The following is a 20065-nucleotide window of genomic DNA, read 5'->3' as shown; positions in this document are numbered from 1 at the left end:
CTTGGCAAAGGACTATAATAGACCCCTGAGTGTCACATTCACATTTTCTGAAAAATCCCTTTGCCCGGGAATTTTCTCCAGGGAAGCTGAGAAATCTCAGAGAAAAATGAAAGCAATGATTATCTGATTTGCTTCTCCTCTGTTTTGCTCATGTGGAATGTGGTTGGAGATCATTTACCAACAGGGGATTGTTTCATTGGTTTTTGCTCTGATTGTTTTGACTTATTGGCCAATCAGGGCCAAGCTGTGTCAGACTCTGGAGGGAGTCACAAGTTTCATTATTATCTTTTTAGCCTTCTGTAAGTATCCTTTCTATATTCTTTAGTATAGTTTAGTATAGCATTCTTTTAATATAATATAGTATCATAAAATAATCAATTGCCTTCTGAGAACATGGAGTCAGATTCATCATTCCTTCCTTGTCTGGGGGAAACACAAATACAATACCTGAGTTAACCAGGACATTGAGATTCTCCCTGATGTCACAAGGTGAATTTCCATTGACCTGGACCACGAAGATTTTGTCTCTATGTTTGGTAGCTATACCCTCTGTTTGTCTCTCTCTCTCTGTCTTAATCTTTTATCTCTTTTCTAACCCTTCTATGGCATTTGCTGTGGGCAGTCAATAAAAGGTGCATTTGTTTTGATCAATACTGAAATCCCCTCTGTGTTGATTTTGGCACTCTGAGATCAGTTAATGAACCATCACGACCTCCACTTGTACCAGAGGATTGTGCCAGAGGTGCCCACCAAACCAAGGAGAAAAGACAAAACCAGAGGTCAAAGTGCCGTGGGGTGCTGTGGGGTGTCATGGGGTGTGCTGGCACAGGGCAGAAGCTCAGTGCAAGGAACAGCCACGGGAACATCCTATGGGACACGGGGACATGCTGTGGGACACGTGAATATCCCACAGGATACAGCCCCGGGACCTTGGGGACTTTGGTCCTTCAGGGGCGAGGGGCAGGGGACATACAGAGAGGGACAGGGACACACGGAAAGGAACAGGGTCACAGGGGGGAGATGGGGATGAGGACACTCAGAGGGGACAGGGACACATGGAAGGGAACGGGGTCACATGGGGGAGATTGGAACGGGGACACTAGGACGGGACAGGAACACACGACGACGGAGAAAGTGGACAGGGACATGTGCAGAGAGATAGGGACACACAGGTGGGGGATGGTGACACACAGAGGGAAGGAGAGACAGGGACACATGGAGCGGGGAACACGATGCCACCAGGATACACATGTGGGGACGCTGCACTAGGACATGTCAGCACAAGATGCCATCAGGACGTGTCAGAGGATGCTGCCACCAGAACGTGCATTACGACACAAGGCGGATCCGGTGACACCCAGCGCGGCGCCACGTGACCCCGCGGTGACACCGCCCATGCCCGCCCCTTGCCCTGTCCCCAGGAGCTGTTTCATGGCGGTGGCCACAGCACTAGGTTCCCTGGGCACGGTGGCCCTGGGCACCTTTGTGGTGGCCCTGCGGCTGCGGTGGCTCCGGGATGTGCTGGTGGCTGTCACCCGATTCCGGGCCACTTGTCGCCAGCTGAACAAGTTCCCCATCCCATCCTGCTGCAATTGGTTGCTGGGACACACCGGCATGGTGAGGGCACAGTGGGTGGCACCTGCGGGGACAGCGGGGACAGGGGTGGAGGCACCAGCAAAGGAACAATTGGGTGGTGGCACCTGTGAGGGGACAGAAGGAATGGGGTGGTGGCACTTGGGATGGTGAGGACAGAGTGGTGGCAACTGCCAGGGGGACAGTGGGGACAATCACACATGTCCCCAAGGCTGGCAGTATGCTGAGGACACACGTCCCCAAGCCTATCTGTGCCCCCAGTGACACACATGTCCTGTTCTCCCCAGGGCCAGAGCACGGAGGAAGCCCTACAGCAGGTGGACACCTTGGTGGCCCAGTAGCGTCATGGCTGCCTCTGGGGGGGACTTCCCTGGCTGCCTGTCCTGTGCCTCTTCCACCCCAGCACCCTCCAGCCACTCCTCAGTGCCTCAGGTAGGACATGGGACATCAGACAGATCCCCAGGGCCACCCATGGGTGTCACTGCACCTGGCACAGAGACCTGGCAGTGCCCAGGCAGTGGCCACCAACCCAAGTCCACAGGTCCCAGAGGTGTCAGCATGGCCAGGCCAAATGCCACCCCACAGTGGCCACCAACCTGTCCTTGAGGTTCCCCAAGGCCACCCAAAGTGTCACCATGTCCAGCCTCTGGTTGTCCCCCAACCCTCGTCCTTTGGTGGCCATGAGGGGATGGGGGATGATGGTGGCCATGGAGACATGGAAGTGCTCAAGAGGGTGGCTGTGGCCATGGGGAGATGATGGTGACCATAGGGTGGTGGCCATGGGGGGATGGTGGTCTAGGGGATGGTGGTGCCATGGAAGGGTTGGCCATAGAGGCAAGGAGGATGCTGGTGGCCATGGTGGGCTGGGGCATAGACTGGTGGCCACAGGGGAACAGTGGTGGCCATGGGCAGCATTGACCATAGAGCTGATGGCCAGTGGGATGGTGGTGCCTGTAGGGTGGTGGCCATTAGGGAAGAGTGGTGGCCATGGATGGGATTTGGCCGTAGACCGGTGGCCCCAGGTGGCCCCTGGCTTATCTCACCCCCGCAGGACGAGAACGGCCACACCCTGTCAGACGAGGACATCGCGGCTGAGGCTGACACCTTCATGTTTGAGGGTGAGCACGAGCTCCCAGGCGCCACTGGGGAGGAGCCACTCCAGTGTCCCCTCACTCACCCAATGTCCCCACAGGTCATGACACCACGGCCAGTGGCCTGGCATGGCTCTTCTACAACCTGGCTGGCCACCCTGAGCACCAGGAGCGATGCCGCCAGGAGGTCCAGGAGCTCCTGGCTGGCCGGGACACTGCGGACATTGAATGGTGAGATGTCCCCAGGGCCACCCCAGGTCATGTGGCTTGGGGACACGATGCCACCCCCACTTTGTCCCCAGGGAGGACCTGTCCCAGCTGCCCTTCACCACCATGTGCATCAAGAACAGCCTGCGGCTGCACCCTCCTGTCACTGCTGTGTCCCAGTGCTGCACTGAGGACATCCCCCTGCGTGATGGCCGTGTCACCCCAAGGGTATGGCATGGCCAAGGTGTCCCCAGTGTCACCAGCCACCCTCATCTGCTGTCCCTAAAGTGGCCATTCCCATCCCACCAGGGGTCATCTGCCCGATGAGCGTCTACGGGACCCACCACAACCCAGAACTCTGGCCTGAGCCTGAGGTAGGGCCACCGTATGATGGGTCCCTGTCACCATGGTGGTGACAGCTGTGTCCCCTCAGTGAGACTGTGCTGGTGTCACCCCAGGTGTTCAACCCCCTGAGGTTCAGCCCAGAGAACACCAAGGGACAGTGCCTGTTGTCCATCATCCCCTTCTCTGCTGGCCCCAGGTATGTGGTGGAGTGGGGACAGGAGTGTCCCCAGGTGCCACCCCCATCCCTGGCTGGGTTCACAGTGGGGTGACACTGACAGTGGGGATGTGGTGGCAGGAACTGCATCGGGCAGAGCTTTGCCATGGCTGAGATGAAGGTGGCAGTGGCACTGACACTGTCCCAGTTTGTGCTGTGGAGGGACACGGCGAGGCCACCCCCACGCCGCAAGCCCGAGCTGATCCTGCGTGCTGAGGACGGGCTCTGGCTGCTGCTGGAACCACTGGTGGGAGTAGCTGATGGACACGGGTCACCAGGACATGGGGACATCCTGCAAGGGAGGTGTCACAGCCAGGGAAAGAGCAGGGAATAAACAGGAGCATGAAGGGGACAGTATCGTGGTGGTGGTGGGGATGTGGTGTCCTTGGTCATGGGACATCTCATGGCATGGACATGTCAACCCATGGACTTGTCCCCTTGTCCTCATCCATGGCCATACAGCCCCATGTCCCCATCTATATCTGTGACACCCCCCCATGCCCAATATCGCCATCCACAGCCATGTCCACACCCACGTCCTTGTCCATGTCCCCAGCCCCATCCCCACCATATTCCCCAATGTCACCATCCATATCTTAGTTAAATGTTTTTATTTTTACCCCAATGTTTGAGTGAAGGGATGAAGAAAAATGAAGGAAAATGAAAGCCAAAATAAAAGAATTTACGTGTCCATGCTGGCTGAGTATCCATGTGTCTGGGTGAGTAGAACCTTTTCCAGAGGAATTTCCACTCCACTGTCTCCAAAATCTTGTTTTTGCTCCAGTCAATCACCATTTGGCTGTGAAAAATGCCTATGGGCCAGAGAGAATTAGAATCATAGAATGATTTTGATTGGAAAAGACCTCCAACACCATCCAGTATTCCTTGATGCCACCTGAAGAAATGATTGGATGCAAAAGGTGAGATTTTTTTGGGGTTGAAAGTAAAAAACTGTGCTGTCCCCTATGAAATTCTGAATTCGGTTTGCATCCCAATGGATTTTTCTCTGGCTGTATCCCAAGTGCCCAAGGGGAGCCAGGAAGATGTGCAGACCACCAGCCAGGTTTCTTCCCAACATGGATCACCAGGACCATGGATCACCAAGTCTCAGCCCAACGAGGGTCATCGTGGACCATCCAATGGGGGTCCTCCAGTGGGGGATGGAGTTGGAGCAGCGCTCAAAGCTCTTCCCGCACACGGGGCACTTGTAGGGCTTCCCTTACTGCTGCCTCCCTTGGTGCTGGGTCACAGTAGAGTTCTGGGAGAAGCGCTTCCCACACTTGGGACTCTGTTAGGGCCTCTCCCCAGCGTGGATCTGATGGTGGGTGATGAGAGTGGAGTTTCTCTTAAAGCCTCTCCCGCAGTCGGGGCAGCGGAAGGGCCTCTATTCTGTGTGAATCTGCTGATGCTTGAGGAGACGGTATCTGCTCTGAAACCTCTCCCCACACTCAGGACACTCATAGTGCTTCTCCCCAGTGTGGATCCTCTGGTGGGCATTTAGGGTGGAGCTCTGGCTGAAGCTTTTCCCACATTCCCCGCACTTGTAGGGCCTCTCCCCAGTGTGGATCCTCTGGTGGGCATTTAGGGTGGAGCTCTGGCTGAAGCTTTTCCCACATTCCCCGCACTTGTAGGGCCTCTCCCCAGTGTGGATCCTCTGGTGCATAATCAGCCTGGAGTTCTCAATGAAGGTCTTCCCACATTCAAAGCACGTGTAGGGGCATTCCCCAGTGTGCATTGTCTGGTGGATGATCAGGCGAGAGCTGTCACGGAAGCCCTTCCCACACTCCCCACACACATAGGGGCGTATCCCAGTGTGGGTCATCTGGTGGAGTTTCAGGCTGGAGCTCCTCCTGAAGCCTTTCCCACATTCTCCACATTTATAGGGCCGTTCATTGGTGTGGGTCGTCTGGTGGACGATCAGGTGGGAGCTGATCCTGAACCTCTTCCCACATTCCTCACACTTGTGGGGCCGTTCCCCGGTGTGGATCCTCTGGTGGGCGATCAGGTGGGAGCTGATCCTGAACCTCTGTCCACATTCCCCACACTCGTGGGGCCATTCCCCAGTGTGGATCCTTCGGTGGGTGATCAGGTGGGAGCTGGTCTGGAACCTCTTCCCACATTCCCCACACTCGTAGGGCCGTTCCCCCGTGTGGATCCTCTGGTGGTTCATCAGGTGGTGGCTGATCCTGAAGCTCTTCCCACATTCCCCACACTCGTAGGGCCGTTCCCCGGTGTGGATCCTCTGGTGGATGATCAGGCAGGAGCTCGCCGGAAAACTCTTCCCACATTCCAAGCACTGGTGGGTCTTCTTGCCATCATTAAGCTGCTCATTGACCAGCACCTCAGAGCTCTGGCCAGATCTCTGGCTGCCTTCCTGGCACAGGCTGGGTCTTTCTCCCTCAGCATATCCTGGGCTGGGTTTGGAGCCCCTCCTCCTGAGGGATCTCCGAGGCTTTTCAGCCCCATTAGGTTCCCGTGCTGTGGAGCCGCTCAAAACGGCCTCGTCCATAAGGTTCTGCCGTGGGAATTTGTCCTCCCTGCTCTCCATCTTCAGCTCCTTGTCTGCGGGAGGAAGGACAAGGAGAGGAAGGGATTTGCCTCTGTGCCAGAGGGAAGGAGAAAGAGATCCCCCCAGTCCATCCCCAGCAGGACAGCGTTGGCAGCAGGGTTGTCCTGCAGCCAGGGGCAGTGCTGGGCTGGGAGATGGAGCAGGAGAGAGGGGAAAAGGGGCGCTGACTTCCTCCTCACCTGCCTCAGTGTCCTGGAGCATATTCTGCTTCCTCGCAGCCTTCTCCTCTATCCAGATAAGGTCTGGGAATGGGAAATCCTAATTTGGGAGAAAAACAAGATGTGAGTGCATTGGTTTTGAAGGTCCCGCTGGCCAGTTCCATCTCTAGAAGTCACCGGGTGTCTGGTGGCCAGAAATACCTCCAAAAATCAAGAAGGAGTCGAAAACCTCTCCCAGGAGTTCCCTGTTTCCAGGGTCCTTACTTTGGGGTTATGGGGGTCCCTATTCTCAGAGCTGCTGAGGGGCCCATGGGTCCTGGACATCCTCCCTCTCCCAGCTCCTGCTTAGACAGGCTGAGTGGGGTTTAGGGGTCTCAGGAGTGACTTCATGATGCTCGCATCCCCATTCCTCTGAAGTAAGTTTTGTATCATTAAGGCTGGTTCTGAGAGCAAAGAGGAAGAAGAAACATGGAGTTTGTTTTCAGAACCTCTCTCATTTCAGAACCTCCACATTCCTGCTCCTCTGTTGTCTGCGGATGGACAGACAGCAGGACAGAGCTCTCCTTTTGCTTTTAGTTAGTTCGAGCTTGCTGAGGCAGAGAAGTTCCCCCTGGACTGTGGTTTTTGGCTTTCCTTGTCTTTGGACCTGTCTAAACCTGCTCTGGACTGAGCACTCACAAGAGCACCAGGAGCTCACACCTGTGCCCCACCGGGGCTGGGCCGCGGCATTTCCAGCACCAGAGGGACTGATAAGAGACTGAGTGAGCTGAGCTACAGCCCATGGAGGGGCTTTGTGAGTTTGTCATCTCTTCTGGAGCAGCAAGAGGTTTTATTGCTTAATACTGCTCGTTTCTTGGTGTCGTGGTTTGGCCTGGAAATGTGTTTCTGGAAAGGTCTAAGTCGGGCCAATCAGTGGCCAAATTCAAAATTGGCATGTGATGTGGCCACTGAGGATCTGGATACGCCTCTGAGAACACACGGGGGTTAAAAGCAGGAGATTCCCAGAGAACTTCCTCTTTGGGAATCCGGCGTTGGTGAGTAGGTCTGGCCTCTCCCCTGCCCAGCTGCGTGTGGGTGGGGGAGGGGGAGGCCATGACAGGGAGGAGGCCGGGAGCCCCAAAAGGTGCAGAGGTGGAGGAGAACATGCAGGGGTTGATGAGAATTGAGATGTCTGGGCAGCCCCCCCCGGAGAGAGAGACAGAAATTGTGCTAGCAACTCAGCCGGCCAGAAGCGGGGGATGCGGCAGAGAGGTGCCTGGCAGCTGTGGGAGTCCTGGACAGGCAGAAGTGAAGATTTTAACCCCTTTGTAGACTAATAGAAACCTTACAAATACTGAATCCTCCTGAATCAGGATGAGGTGAGAGGGAGAGATGAGAGATGAAATGGGCAAGCGTGAGGAAAGCTGGAAGAGGAGAGAAGAATCCTGAGTGGAAGAGATGATGGAGTGGCCTTGGGCTGGACTCTTTCTTGTATAGCCATGGACAGCCCCGTGTTTTTTTCCTGTGACCCAGAGACTGTATTTAGGGGGAGGCAACACCCAGGAGTCAAGAGTGAAGCAGCGGCGTGAACAGAAACAGCTGAGGAGGGTGTGAGATGCCCTCTGTCTCCACGGAGAGGAAGATCTCTGCTCATGAGGCCCCTCGGCCCCAGGGGGTGAAATGTGGGGGGGACTGGTGTCCCAATGTTGACACTGTTCATGAGGCCCCTCGGCCCCAGGGGGTGAAATTTGGGGGGGACTGGTGTCCCAAAGTTGAGAGACTGCTGCTTCTGGAACTGGGTGGAGCATCTTTAAACGGGGAACCCTAAAAGCAGTCCTGGCCCATGTCCAGTGGTGAGAGTGCTGGACGTGGGGGGGGAGAAGTCACGAGGGCCGATGTTCTCTGGGTGGGGCCATGGGTGACACGGAAGCACAGGAGGTTTTAATTGTGCTTCTGGGGGAAGCCTATGGTGCAAGGGGGGACTCCTCTCTCTCCCTGATGGATTTGAGAGTTGATTATTTGAGGGGTGGTGAATCTGTGGAGAAAAGGGAGGGGGGAGGAGGAATGTATTTGGAGGGTTTTCATTCTTAGCTTTGTATGTGTTCCTTTCTAGATGTTGTAATGAATAAAGTGTTGTGTTTTTCCCTCCATCCCCGAATGGGAGCCTGCTTTGTTCTGTTCCCGGGTCACATCTCACAGCAACCATTTTGGAAATATACCCTTCATGGGGGCCCTGGCATTGTGCCAGGGTCAAACCATGACACTTGGGCTGGTGAGTGCTTTGCCTGTTAAATAAACAGTGTTTTCCACTTTTCTCAAAGGAAATATTTTTCCAGAACCAGTTGGGGGAGGAGCCACTTGAATTTGGTCTTCTAGAGGAAAGACCTTTAGAGGTTTTCCCCCAAAATTGTCCTAAACCAGGACATTAGCTTTGAAGGTCCTCCTCTCCAAGTCCATCTCTAGAAGTCACTGGGTGGCTGGTGGCCAGAAATACCTCCAAAACTGACTAAGTCCAAAACCACTTCCTAGGAGTTCCCTGCTTCCAGTGTCCTTATTTGAGGTTATGGGGGTCCCTCTTCTCAGAGCTGCTGGGGCCCCGTGGGTCCTGGGCATCCCCCCCGCTCTCGGGTTCTGCTCAGCCATGCTGAGGGGCTTTTGGGGGTCCCAGGGCTCATCCTCCCCTGATTCTGTGACAAATGTTTTTGTCATTCGTGTCAATTGGCAATGGAATCAGCAAATGCTTCAATTTGCTGTGTCCAAAATAGACACTAAGAAAGGTTTTGAAACTTTCGGACCAAATGGCCAAATAAAGCAGCGAAATAAAAGAAGTACAGTAGAGTGAAAGAGATGAGGTAGCAAGAAAACCAATGCTTGAAATAAAATAGACAAAGTTGTTGTGAAACTAAGAGATATTAAAACAAATCAAGTAAATGCTTATGTATAATAAGCATTAATGGACCCATTAAGATAGAAATAAGTAAGCCAATCATTCCAATAAGAGTGAGAGTATTAGAAGCTTTGAGAGGTCCATCAGTGATAGCTGCTGTCCATGTAAGAGGACATCAGAGGGGAATGGATTATCGGACTCATGGCAATAATTTGGCTGATGCAGAAGCACAAAGGGCAGCAGTATGCTTACCTGTGTTTTTAAAATAACTGGAATAACAGTGAGGATGATACAAAGTATCAAAAATGCTCTATCTCAAAGGAAATACAAGAGATGCAGAAACTAGGGGCTAAGCTAGAAGGGCATAAGTGGCTTTTACCAGATGGTAGAGAAACGCTATCTAAAAGTAATGTTAAAAGAATAATTCCCAAGTTACATTTATGAACTCATTGGGGAACATGAGCACTAAGTGCCCAATTTTTAAAGGTTTTTGAGTGTATAAGAATATTTGATATAGCAAAACAGAAGACACAAGGATGCATTATTTGCCAGAAAATTAACAAGAAGACATCTAGACAGACCTCGCGGGGAGGGAGAAAAACTGCCTATAGGCCTTTTGAAAAGATACAAGTGGATTTTACCAAACTACAGAAAATGGGAAGATAAAAGTAGTTGTTAGTAATAGTGGACCAATTAATTCATTGTGTGGAGATCTACCCTGTGACACAAACAACAGCACATTTTGTTACAAAGATTATTTTAGAAGAAATAATTCCACGATTTGGGATGATTAGAGTGATTGATTTGGATCAGGGTTCCCACTTTACCTCAAAAGTGTTAAAGTAATGAAAGCTCTAGGGATCTCTTGGGAATATTATACCCCTTGGCACCCTCAGATTTTGGGGAGAGTTGAAAGAATGAACCAGACCCTAAAGCATCGCCTAGCAAAACTAATGATTAAAAAAAACTATCTTGGATTAAGCATTAATCCAATATTTACCGAGTATTTACCATTGCTGTGGTTAAATATTCGAACAATGCCAAACTCAGAGCATGGGATCTCCCCACGCAAGATGTTATATGGGATGTCATATTCTCAAGAGATGTCGGGAGATAAAATAACCTCTATTGAAAAGGACTGTAATTGCTATCCCTTTGTAAGCACTGAATGCAACTATTGGAAGGAGAGGTGGTGTTATCATTGTCACAGGGGTGATCCTACAAGTGGGTTGTGTCCAGAGTGTAAACATATTGAAGAGATTTTATCTGAATATATTTTTTATAAAAGAAACTAGAGGAAGGAACATTAAAACTAGATTCTTATGAGTGGTGGATGTTGTGGAAATACGGATTGAGAGGGGGACTATCAAGTGAGGCAAACATTAAAAAGATTGAACGTTGCAAACGTAATCGAGTCCCTTGCAGATCCAAGCCAGCCAAAGCAAAGAACTGGGAAGTATTTAAGAAATGGCACGAAATGCAGGAAAGCTCACATGGAACCCCTGAAGAGTATCCTTGCTGCAGAGAAGATGGCACCCCTCACTGCTGGGAGCACCCCGGGAGGCCAAGGAGGAAGAGGGACAATAAAACCTTGGGGCCTTCTGGTACTGTTGGGCCTTCCAGGGAATGGGAAACCAATCCCTGCTTGAAGTGCTACCAAAATGTAAAGTATGGCTGGACCATGGCCCAAGCACACACTCATATTAATGCAGGACGTTACGGGCCAGGACAACTTGAAACTTGTACAACAGGAGAAAAGAGTTACTGGGTAGCAACAGATTCAGGAGTGGGAGGATGGGCACCTGGAAACTATCAATTTTGTCACCAGGGAGAACCATTCTTCTCTTTTCCCAAAGGCGGAACGTGGGGATACTCAAATAAAGGGGGAGTACAAGATAAATTCAAGGAAGAGTTAGTGAAAAACATCACAAAGCATTTAGGGGAAATTCAAACCAAAAAGAACAAGAGCAGGAAGTGACCTGTATGAAATATTAAGAAAAGACTGAGGGATTGGGACCTCCCCATGTTAGGAAAAAAATTTGTTTATTGATCTGGTGCAAAAAGTAGTTAAGGAATTAAATGTGATTAACTGTTGGGTTGGTGGGGATCCCAAATAACCGAGCAATGGCCATGGAGGGGAGAAGGGGTTGGACCGGATCAGTTGATATTATGGAACACGACACAAAGATTTAATGAAATTCAACCTCAGGGGTAAATATTGAGTCATGAAGCAGTAGGCCAAATTTGTATTTCTAGGAAAGGAAACAATTATACTACGTATGTAGGACACACCCCCTGCAAGATGATATATACCACCAACTCCACTTTTACAACCTGGTGGCCAAAACCACCAACAGGTTATTGCTCCATCAATTGTACCAATGGAACTGTTTGCTGGGAAAGTGCAACACATGCCAATCCTTTAGAGGAGGCAAAAGATCTTAAGGGATATTGGGAAAATCAGGGGCAGAAGGCTGAAAATTGGAAAGCTTCAAAAGGATTATTTTGGATATGTGGTAAAAAGGGCATATGATGAATTATCAAAGAGGTGGAGAGGTACCTGTACAATTGCAATTATACAACCTGCATTCTTTTTGCTACCAAAGAGCAAAGGTGATTATTTAGGACAATCTCTTTAGGAAACTCTGCGCAGAAGAAAACAAACTGAAATAGGAGGAAAACAGACCTGGAAAAATGAAGAATGGACTTCCCAATGGATCACAGATTACTGTGATCCTGCCTCCTGGGCTCAGCACGGCAGCTGGGGTTATAGAACCCCTATTTATAGGCTTAACCAAATTATTAGATTACAGGCCAGTGTAGAAATTACTTTTAACCAAACATCAGAGGCATTGAAGCTTGTAGCTAGACAACTAAGCCAGACCAGAGCAGCAGTATATCAGAATAGGCTAGCCCCAGATTACTTATGAGCTGAAAAAAGGGAGTTTTGTGGAAAATTTAGTACATCTGAGTGCTGTTTAGAGACTGATGATAATGGAGAGGCTGTTACACATTTGGTAGACAAAATTAAACAAGTTGCACATGTTCCAGTGCAAAAATGGAATTCCACATTAACTGACAATTCACGGAATAATTTGTTTGAAGGTGCCTGGTGGAAAACATTGGGGTTTATGTTGCTTTCTTCTGCATTAGGCCTATTGTTTATACCATGTTTGATTCCATGCTTTATTAGGTTAATGCATTCAGTGATCCAGGGAATGCAGATTTCAGCAATGCCCATAAACCCTAAAATAACAACCACAGGAGAAAAAACTCACTCCCTTATGACAGTCAAGGGCAAAGCAGAACCAAATAAAACTGAAACTCAAACAGTATTAGCTCAATTTGAAGCAAAGACATGAATCAATAAGATAAAGGGGAGGATTATGAAAAATGTTTTTGTGATTTGTGTCAATTGGCAATGGAATCAGCAAATGTTTCTATCTGCTGTGCCCAAAATAGACACAAAGAAAGGTTCTGAAACTTTCTGACCAAATGGCCAAATAAAGCATCAAAATAAAAGAAGTATAGTAGAGTAAAAGACAGGAAGTAGCAAGACAACTGATGCTTAGAATAAAATAGAGGAACTTGTGCTAAAGCTAAGAGATATTACAACAAAGCAACTAAATGCTTATGTATAATAAAAAGCCTGATGCATTTTGTTACGTATATTTTGGTAATTTGTGCTGATTGAGACTATATGTGTATGTCTATATTGATAATTCGTACATTTTGAGTATTCTGTCAGATGTGGTATGAGTGTTATATAGGATATAGTATGATTTCTAATCAAACAAGTCATGAAGTCATGAGACGTGGCACTGTCACGAAGCGAGTGTGGACCCCAGGATCACAGTTCCACTCTTCCGAGAGGAAAGTGGTCGGTCGAGGGGGAAGCAGACAAAAAATCATTTTCAGACAAAAAAACCTGAAAGTCGGGGAGCTAGGGGGATCAATTACGGGCAGGATCAGAAAGGGGAAGGTAAGTTCTCCAGCATGGGGGAAAAAGAAATCCAGGTAAAAGAAAAGAACAAGAGCTCATTACCAGCCGAAAATCCACAGACCGGTTTGCCGTGTGTCTAGTAGACTGGTAATATTTTTTCAAAAGGGGATCAGAACTTAGACACAGTACCAGTAAAAAAGTTTTTCTAGGAATTCCTTTCAGCTCAGAAAAAGGTACGTACGTTAAGGGAACTTTAGGAAGAGCTTGTGAAATGGAGCAAAAAAGAGCAAGATTCAGGGAAATACTCAGAGCAAACCTGAAAAAGAACAGGAGAACAGTCTACCTGAAATTCCGAGAAATAGTGCGTTGAGGTGGATGCTAGAACACTAAGAGAACTGCCCCAAGAGACAAATAAGATCCAAAGAACTAATGATACATTATTGCGTAGAAATAGGGGGAGATGAGGAAATTAGAAAACATCTAATCTAGCCTGTGTTTAGCACCTTCAAAAAGATGGACTTGCCAAGCTTTACATCATCACGTGGGTGGTAAGAATTTGCAAAATAAAGAGGAAGGGGACTATGCCAGATTATGGGACTATGCTAGTACAAGATTATTCCCAATCAAAATTTACAGAAATGCTGCGACCCAAAGACAAATAAAAAGCAGCAATTCAAGTAGGCATCTTTGCCTCAAGAGTTTGTAGATTCACCAAATCTGTTTGGTCAGGCTCTTGAACAATTATTAAATCAATTTGTGCAAATAGAAGGGACAAAATTATTACAATATGTAGATAACCTCTTAGTGGCTAATCCTAAAGAGAAAGATGTAAAAGCAAGTACCATAACATCATTAAACTTCTTAAAAGATAAGGGCCTAAAAATTTCAAAATCTAAGTTACAGTTTACTGAACCTGAAGTTAAGTATCTGGGACATTGGTTAATAAAAAGGAAAAATAAATTAGACCCTGAAAGAGTAGCAAGAATTGTTGCTTTACCCTCCCACAGACAAAAAGAGAGATCAGACAGCTGCTGAAACTTCTAAGGTATTGCAGACACTGGATTGAAGGGTATAGTGAGAAGGTAAAATTCCTTTATGAGAAACTTACTACTAATAGGTTAAAATGGACAAGATGAGTCAGAATCAAGGGTTAAAGCTGAAAATCAAAAATAAGACTTGGGAGTCCTGTGACAATTTACCTCCCTTGCCCAGCCTGTGGAGGAGGCTGTAAGACCATCTGCTCCTCCTAATAAGTTGAATTCAAGAAAAAGAGAGAAGGAAGAAGTGCCAGTAGATACAGCTCATATCTCAAGAGGCTCACATTAGCAAAGCTTTTGATCTTAGTGCAAAGAAAACATGTATTATAGAAATACCAGGAAGATGTGAAACATGAAAAGTCCCTACAGAAATAGAAAAAGGAAAAGAATTTGAAGTTCCTATTATTAAAAGTGTTGCAATTAAGAGAGACACCAAAATATAAAAGAATAAATACCTTATCAATTTCTAAACTAAGTTTCAATGTGTTAAGAAAAGATCTAGAGGTGTTATTAGAGAAAAATAGCAAAATGTCTTTCCTAGAAGAAAGTAGTATTGAAGTGTATCTCCTTAATTATGTGCATACCTATAGAGATGGTGTACAGCTTTGAAAAAAAGTTTTTAAGAGAGACTAGTTGAGAAAGATTGATACACTTTTGCAGATTAAAAAATTGTTGGAAATTTGCTTGGAGTTTTGAAAGTCTTGAGAAGTTTTTAAAAAAAATTTTAGAAGTTTTAGAAGTTTTCAGAAGTGTTGAAAGTAAATTATTGTGTTACCACAAAAAGGCTAGGCTAAGAAGACGTTTAGAATATTGTAAGGATCAAGATCCTTAAGTGTCTGCTCAAGTCTGTGAATTATATGCAGTTTTAAAAGTTTGGACAAAAGTTTAACAGAACTAGCAGCTCTAAAGTAAATCAGCCAGATTTATATGTTTGAAGTCCAAAGGAGTCTTGTAGCTTATAATTGATATGTGCATAAAATATGTGTTTAACCAGTCTCTGTCTCTAAGTGTTAAATTTGTGCTGTATTTATTATGATTACAGTGCTTTAAAGTAAACTAGTAGTATATTGGTTAAAAAAAAATATATATATATATTTGTGCTTAAACAGAAGAGAAAGATTTAAAACATCGCATTCAATGTGTGAAATTAAGAAAAGCTACATTGGGTGGAAGTTTTAAAAGTTTAGATGTGTTTTTAAGACAAAGCAATTATAAGTTTAAGAACTGTAGTGTGATCTGAAACAATACTGTCATCCTCTGAGAAAAGTTATAGTTGCATCAAGTTACTATGTTTTTATTAAATGTTGTAAAACTTAAAACTTCTTCTGGGAGCTAGATAAGCTCCCTATTAAAGACTCCCAAAGGCAGAGCTGAGCCCTTTGTTTGAACCACAAAAGAGACATCCAGGCCTTTATCTCCTAAACAACTCAATTTACAAGTTCAATAGACACTGTAGGCCTAGTAAATTGCCAAACTGTAAGCTAAGCAACTAAACTGCTCTTAAACTAACTTCTCTTGCACAAGTGAGATGAAATCTTCCCAATCTTTTCCTATGTTTTCAATTTTTAAAATATTCTTTGATAAATTATTTGCCACAAGGTTACACAAAAAATCAAAAGAATCCCATCATAATTAATGTCCATCTAGTAATTTTGAAGTGTGGAAAACACCTCTTGTTTTATAAGTAAATGAGTCTGTGTTTATGCATGTTAATACCTAAGGTTGTAAGTTGTAAAAACAGATTGTTACGAGAAGTAAAATCTTTTCTTTGGAACTATGAGTATTATTCATGAAGTTGTTTTAAGTATATTGAATAGTTAGAAGATACTGTAAAGAATATAATAAAACAAGTAACGTGATTAGTGAAAAATCTGGAAAGACTGGGTATATAAGATACAAACTAGATTGAAGTTATAAGAAACATTGAAAGTAAAATTAAAATAAGTTAAAGTACGACAAAAACTGTTGGATATTTAGTAAGCACCAAATTAAAAGAGAAAAGCCAAGTAAATGACTGAAAAAGATCAGGTAAGTTGCACAGTGACTGGTTGCACATCCATCTATTTTAAATGCGAATGCTGTCACTAAGTCTAGGTCACACACTGTAGGAGGGGATATAGACCAAGAGGTTTATGTACAAGGGATACAGAGGAAGAACAGTATCTGACTAGCTGTATCTTAGAAATCACTACTGAATTAGGCATAATAGAATTGGATTCCCTGGAGTGACATCACTTGTTTCAGAACAGGACAGAGGGAAAAAGTAAATTCGCAAGCTCAAATTCTAACAATCGAGTACCAGAGATTGAACACAGTGCCCTGCAGAACTGATACAGTTCAACTCTCAAGATGGGGCATCTTTAAAAAAGTATGTGGCTTGGTCCGGGTATGGGACCCCAGAAGAATATTCTTGCTGCTGAGAAGATGGTCTGACCTTGCTGCTGGCTGCAACCCAGTGGGCGTAAGCAGAAGCAGAAGAATACAAATATGGGGATCCTGATGGGCCTGAGTCTAACCATGTGCAGCACAGCTGGTTCACACCTGGAAAATTTGCCCAGCATGGAGAGGCAGAGTCCTGGTAATGAGTGCAGGCAATGTTTGCAGATTGTCCTGAGAGGACAAGCAGAGACAGAGACTTCAGCACACCCAGCCCCAGCAGACTGCAGCAAAGGTAAGAAAAGTGGGTACAGTACCTTAAATATTACTCAGTATATGTGACTAGAATGGAAAAATAATATGTTATATGCAAAAAGCAAAAAGTTAGAAACACCCATGCATAAAATTTATAAGCGGAATATTGAACAGATACCCATCCCTATTTGTGATACGTGTAATCACACCATGTAGACTGGGGGAATAATGGAGTTTGTAGCTTATTTCCAAGTTAACAAACTATGTTATGATCATAATCGCCTGAAAAGGTGTGTGATAAGAAGAAAACATACTGGGTAAGAAAGAATTTGAAATATGAAAATAGGCTATCCCTCAAGAATGAGCCAGTTATTCTTGACCTTCTTGAAGATCATGATGACAGGGCTTGTCTGCAATATGATAGGACTTTTTGTCTTTGAAGAATAAAGATGGGGTGGATCCAGAGAGCAAAATAAAGCAGGTAGCTCAAGAGTTAAGACGACAGGAGTCAGAAATAAAGAAGAAGAGGGTGGAACAATCCAACTGCTGGATTTGTGGAAGGCTCATATCAGCAGAAAAATAGCCCTAGAAAAGTGAGAGTTTAGCTCCAGAGCAGCTTCTCAAATGCGATAATGCAAAGATTTCAAAAACAAAAGGGTGATTACAACAATTTGCATCAGCAGGGAAGGAAAAGAATATCATGAAGTAGAAGAGTATACTCCATGTATTTCCATCCTAACAGTAAACTCACATAAGCACCAAGTAGCTAAAGGTAATCACATGGGTTCTAAGGGAAAATTTTTTAAAGGCTAGAAAGATGTACGCATGAACATTTTTAGAAAAACAGCACAACTTAATGTGTTTATGAAGAAGGGGAGGGATTGTTAAGTGTATTTTGGCAATTCGTGCTGATTGAGACTATATGTGTATGTGTATATTGATAATTCGTACATTATGAGTATTCTGTTAGATGTGGTATGAGTGTTATATAGGATATAGTATGATTTCTAATCAAACAAGTCATGAGGGCACACTAGCCAGAGACAAGGGATTGCTACAGAGAGTGAGGAAACCACAGCTGGCAGCAGAGGAAAGGAATCCAAATTAACACATGAAAAAGACTGGCTGAGAAAGGAGATGGGTGTTCTCTCTAGAATGAACCAGGAGCCACCCAGCCATGATGGCCCATGAAGATGTCTGACCTACATAACCTGAGCCATCACAAACTTACATCTGAAATACATATTCCAGGAACTCGGCAGCAAAAATACATGGATTCCTGGACGAGCTTTGTTAGACTTTTGCACGGAGAAATAAAACGACATGAATATGAGAAAACCTGAAAAAAGACGAGAGTCCTACATGGAAGACAAGAGACTCTGCCTGGGGCTAGAAAAACTGTATTTAAGCCGGCTCTACCAGGCTCTCTTTGTGAACAGTGGGGATTCCCTGCTAGCCAGCTCGGACTCTGTGTTCACCCAGCTCAGATCCCGGGGTCGGTGCTGTTCCTTGATTGTTGGCTGTCAGGACTGTATATTGGTTGTGAATAAATTCTGTTTTTATTTTTATTAAATTGGCTGCATCAATTTTTTACCTACAACAACGTGATAAAATCAGGTAGCAGACACCAGTGTAAGGCCTCCCTCCAGATGACCACAGGAAGGACAGGAAGCCAAGGACCACCTGGAAAGATTATGAAACTGCGGATCCCAGCTTATTGATATTTGCTGGTTTGGACTAACTGAGCACATTGGAAAATGCGTTGTAGGCTTAAAAACAGTATATATACTTTACCGAACTTGTAAGTGGTGTGTGCCGTGAGTGGAGCGGTGACTCCCCGACCACCCAGCGCTGCTTGCTTTAAAATAAAAGACATAAAAAATAAAATCCGGATTGACTATTGAAATTTTATATCAGTTCGAGCGCGGCTCCCAGGTGTCCCAGGGTCCCCTTCTCCAGCATCCCCCACCCCAGGCACTCAGCGCTTCCCCCGCTCCCCGACAATACTTTCAGCCTCGGGGCCCGGGCCCCACTCATCTCCCGGCTCCACCGCCCCTCCAGCCTGCCGGAGCTCCCCCAGCTCTGCTATCGCCCCTCTCCCCACGCCGGGGCTCCCGCCTTTCATCCCCGCCTCTCCCGGGGATCCCCAAACCCGTGGCCCACCCGCCGGCACCGGCCGAGCGCCACGTGGGCCCCGCAAAATCCCCCCGGGCCATTCACGGCTCAGCTCTGCACTCCGGCCACATCCAAAAATGTCCCCTCGTCATAGGAAGAAAAAATACCGCTCCCAGCAAAACCGAAATATATTTGGGACGCGACTCCGGATTCCGCCAGACCCAAACCCCTCCAACCTCCCTCCTTTCGCCCCCCAAAAATCCCTCCCGGAGCTGCCGCGATCGGCTCGGGGCGAGCTTCCCCTCCGCGCTCACCCGCGGCACGCAGGGCAATGCGATGCTGCCGGGGCCAGCCGAGCTGCGGGCTCAGCGGGCTCGCCGTGGAGCCCCGCAGTGCTCCTGCCACTGCTGCTCCTCCTCGGGCCGCTCCTCTTCGTGCTCCTCGCCTTCCTGCTCCTCCCCTTCCCCTCTCCCTGCCCTTCCTCCCGCTCCTCCTCCGCTCCTGCCCCGGATCCGCCTTCCGCACCCGCTCTGCCCCACGGCCGCAGCAGCACCGGCTCTGGGGCAGGGGGAGAAACCCCCAGCAGCCCCCAGCCATGGGCAGGGGGCTCGGGGCCCCCAGTGCAGATCCGTCCGTGCCGTCCCCTTCCCCCCGAGCCAAAATTCCGCTCCCGGGGCTCGCTGGATGCGAGCGGGTGGCGCAGGTGGGGTGGAAGTGGGGAGCGCTGGGCGCTGGGCTCTGCCCGGGAACTGCGGAGCCACCGCTGAGGAATGGTAGAGATACATATTATAATATTGGCTTTTCACCAATATTAAAAATGGATTCCATATGTCTGGTATTAAAGTATCTTCGTTATATAGTTTTTATTTCTTTTATCTAAAACTTAGAAATAGCTGATATAAGTATGCTTATGGTAAAATGCCTGCTTGGATGGGATAAAACCCAATGAACACAGGATGAGCACACCTGCTACGGATATGCCAACCATCAGCACTCACCGTCTGAAGACAGTGTGGACCAAGGTGCAATAGTGAAGGTTGTGATAAAAATGGACTAAAATCACAGCCAAGGAATCTGCATGCTCTAAAAAGGCGGACCCGAGGAGGAGCCATGCTAAAGAGTTCTTGGAATATGTAAACTAGATTTCAGAGAAATTTACTAAACATAATTGTTTATGAATATGGAACAAGCTGATGCATTGGAAATGGTATCTAAAGGGTGTTTCCAAAATAGCAGGGGTGCTCTGGGCTGAGTGCCAAGATGCTTCTGGCCATAACATCTTTGCTCTGTGGTCTT

General features: G+C 47.1%; 2 protein-coding genes across 2 annotated transcripts; one reads left to right on the top strand and one right to left on the bottom strand.

Annotated features, from left to right (window-relative positions):
- The first annotated feature begins 1938 nt into the window (after positions 1-1938).
- LOC135287301 (leukotriene-B4 omega-hydroxylase 3-like) lies at positions 1939-4255 on the top strand. The gene is made up of 8 exons (XM_064400650.1): positions 1939-2025; positions 2645-2711; positions 2786-2915; positions 2987-3135; positions 3201-3265; positions 3350-3432; positions 3532-3703; positions 4235-4255. The coding sequence occupies exons 1-8, from the start codon at positions 1939-1941 to the stop codon at positions 4253-4255; spliced, it is 774 nt and encodes a 257-aa protein (XP_064256720.1).
- On the bottom strand, positions 4069-19211 carry LOC135287384 (zinc finger protein OZF-like). Its single transcript, XM_064400741.1, has 4 exons — positions 19084-19211; positions 18449-18512; positions 6199-6277; positions 4069-6012 (listed from the first exon to the last, which is right to left on the bottom strand). The coding sequence occupies exons 3-4, from the start codon at positions 6218-6220 to the stop codon at positions 4835-4837; spliced, it is 1200 nt and encodes a 399-aa protein (XP_064256811.1). The 5' UTR covers positions 6221-6277; positions 18449-18512; positions 19084-19211; the 3' UTR covers positions 4069-4834.
- Positions 19212-20065: the final 854 nt, after the last annotated feature.

The sequence above is a fragment of the Passer domesticus genome, chromosome 29 (assembly GCF_036417665.1).
Source record: "Passer domesticus isolate bPasDom1 chromosome 29, bPasDom1.hap1, whole genome shotgun sequence".
Classification (NCBI taxonomy): domain Eukaryota; kingdom Metazoa; phylum Chordata; class Aves; order Passeriformes; family Passeridae; genus Passer; species Passer domesticus.
The sequence above is the reverse complement of the archived record's forward strand: the minus strand, read 5'-3'. Positions and strand labels throughout refer to the sequence as shown.

Coding starts and splice junctions, on each gene's coding strand:
- LOC135287301 (XM_064400650.1), top strand. CDS start 1,939: ATGGCTGCCTCTGGGGGGGACTTCCCTGGCTGCCTGTCCTGTGCCTCT. Junction 2,916..2,986: donor GACACTGCGGACATTGAATG/GTGAGATGTCCC, acceptor CTTTGTCCCCAG/GGAGGACCTGTCCCAGCTGC. Junction 3,136..3,200: donor AAGGGTATGGCATGGCCAAG/GTGTCCCCAGTG, acceptor CCATCCCACCAG/GGGTCATCTGCCCGATGAGC.
- LOC135287384 (XM_064400741.1), bottom strand. CDS start 6,220: ATGCTCCAGGACACTGAGGCAG. Junction 6,013..6,198: donor GCTCCAGGACACTGAGGCAG/GTGAGGAGGAAG, acceptor TTCCTCCCGCAG/ACAAGGAGCTGAAGATGGAG.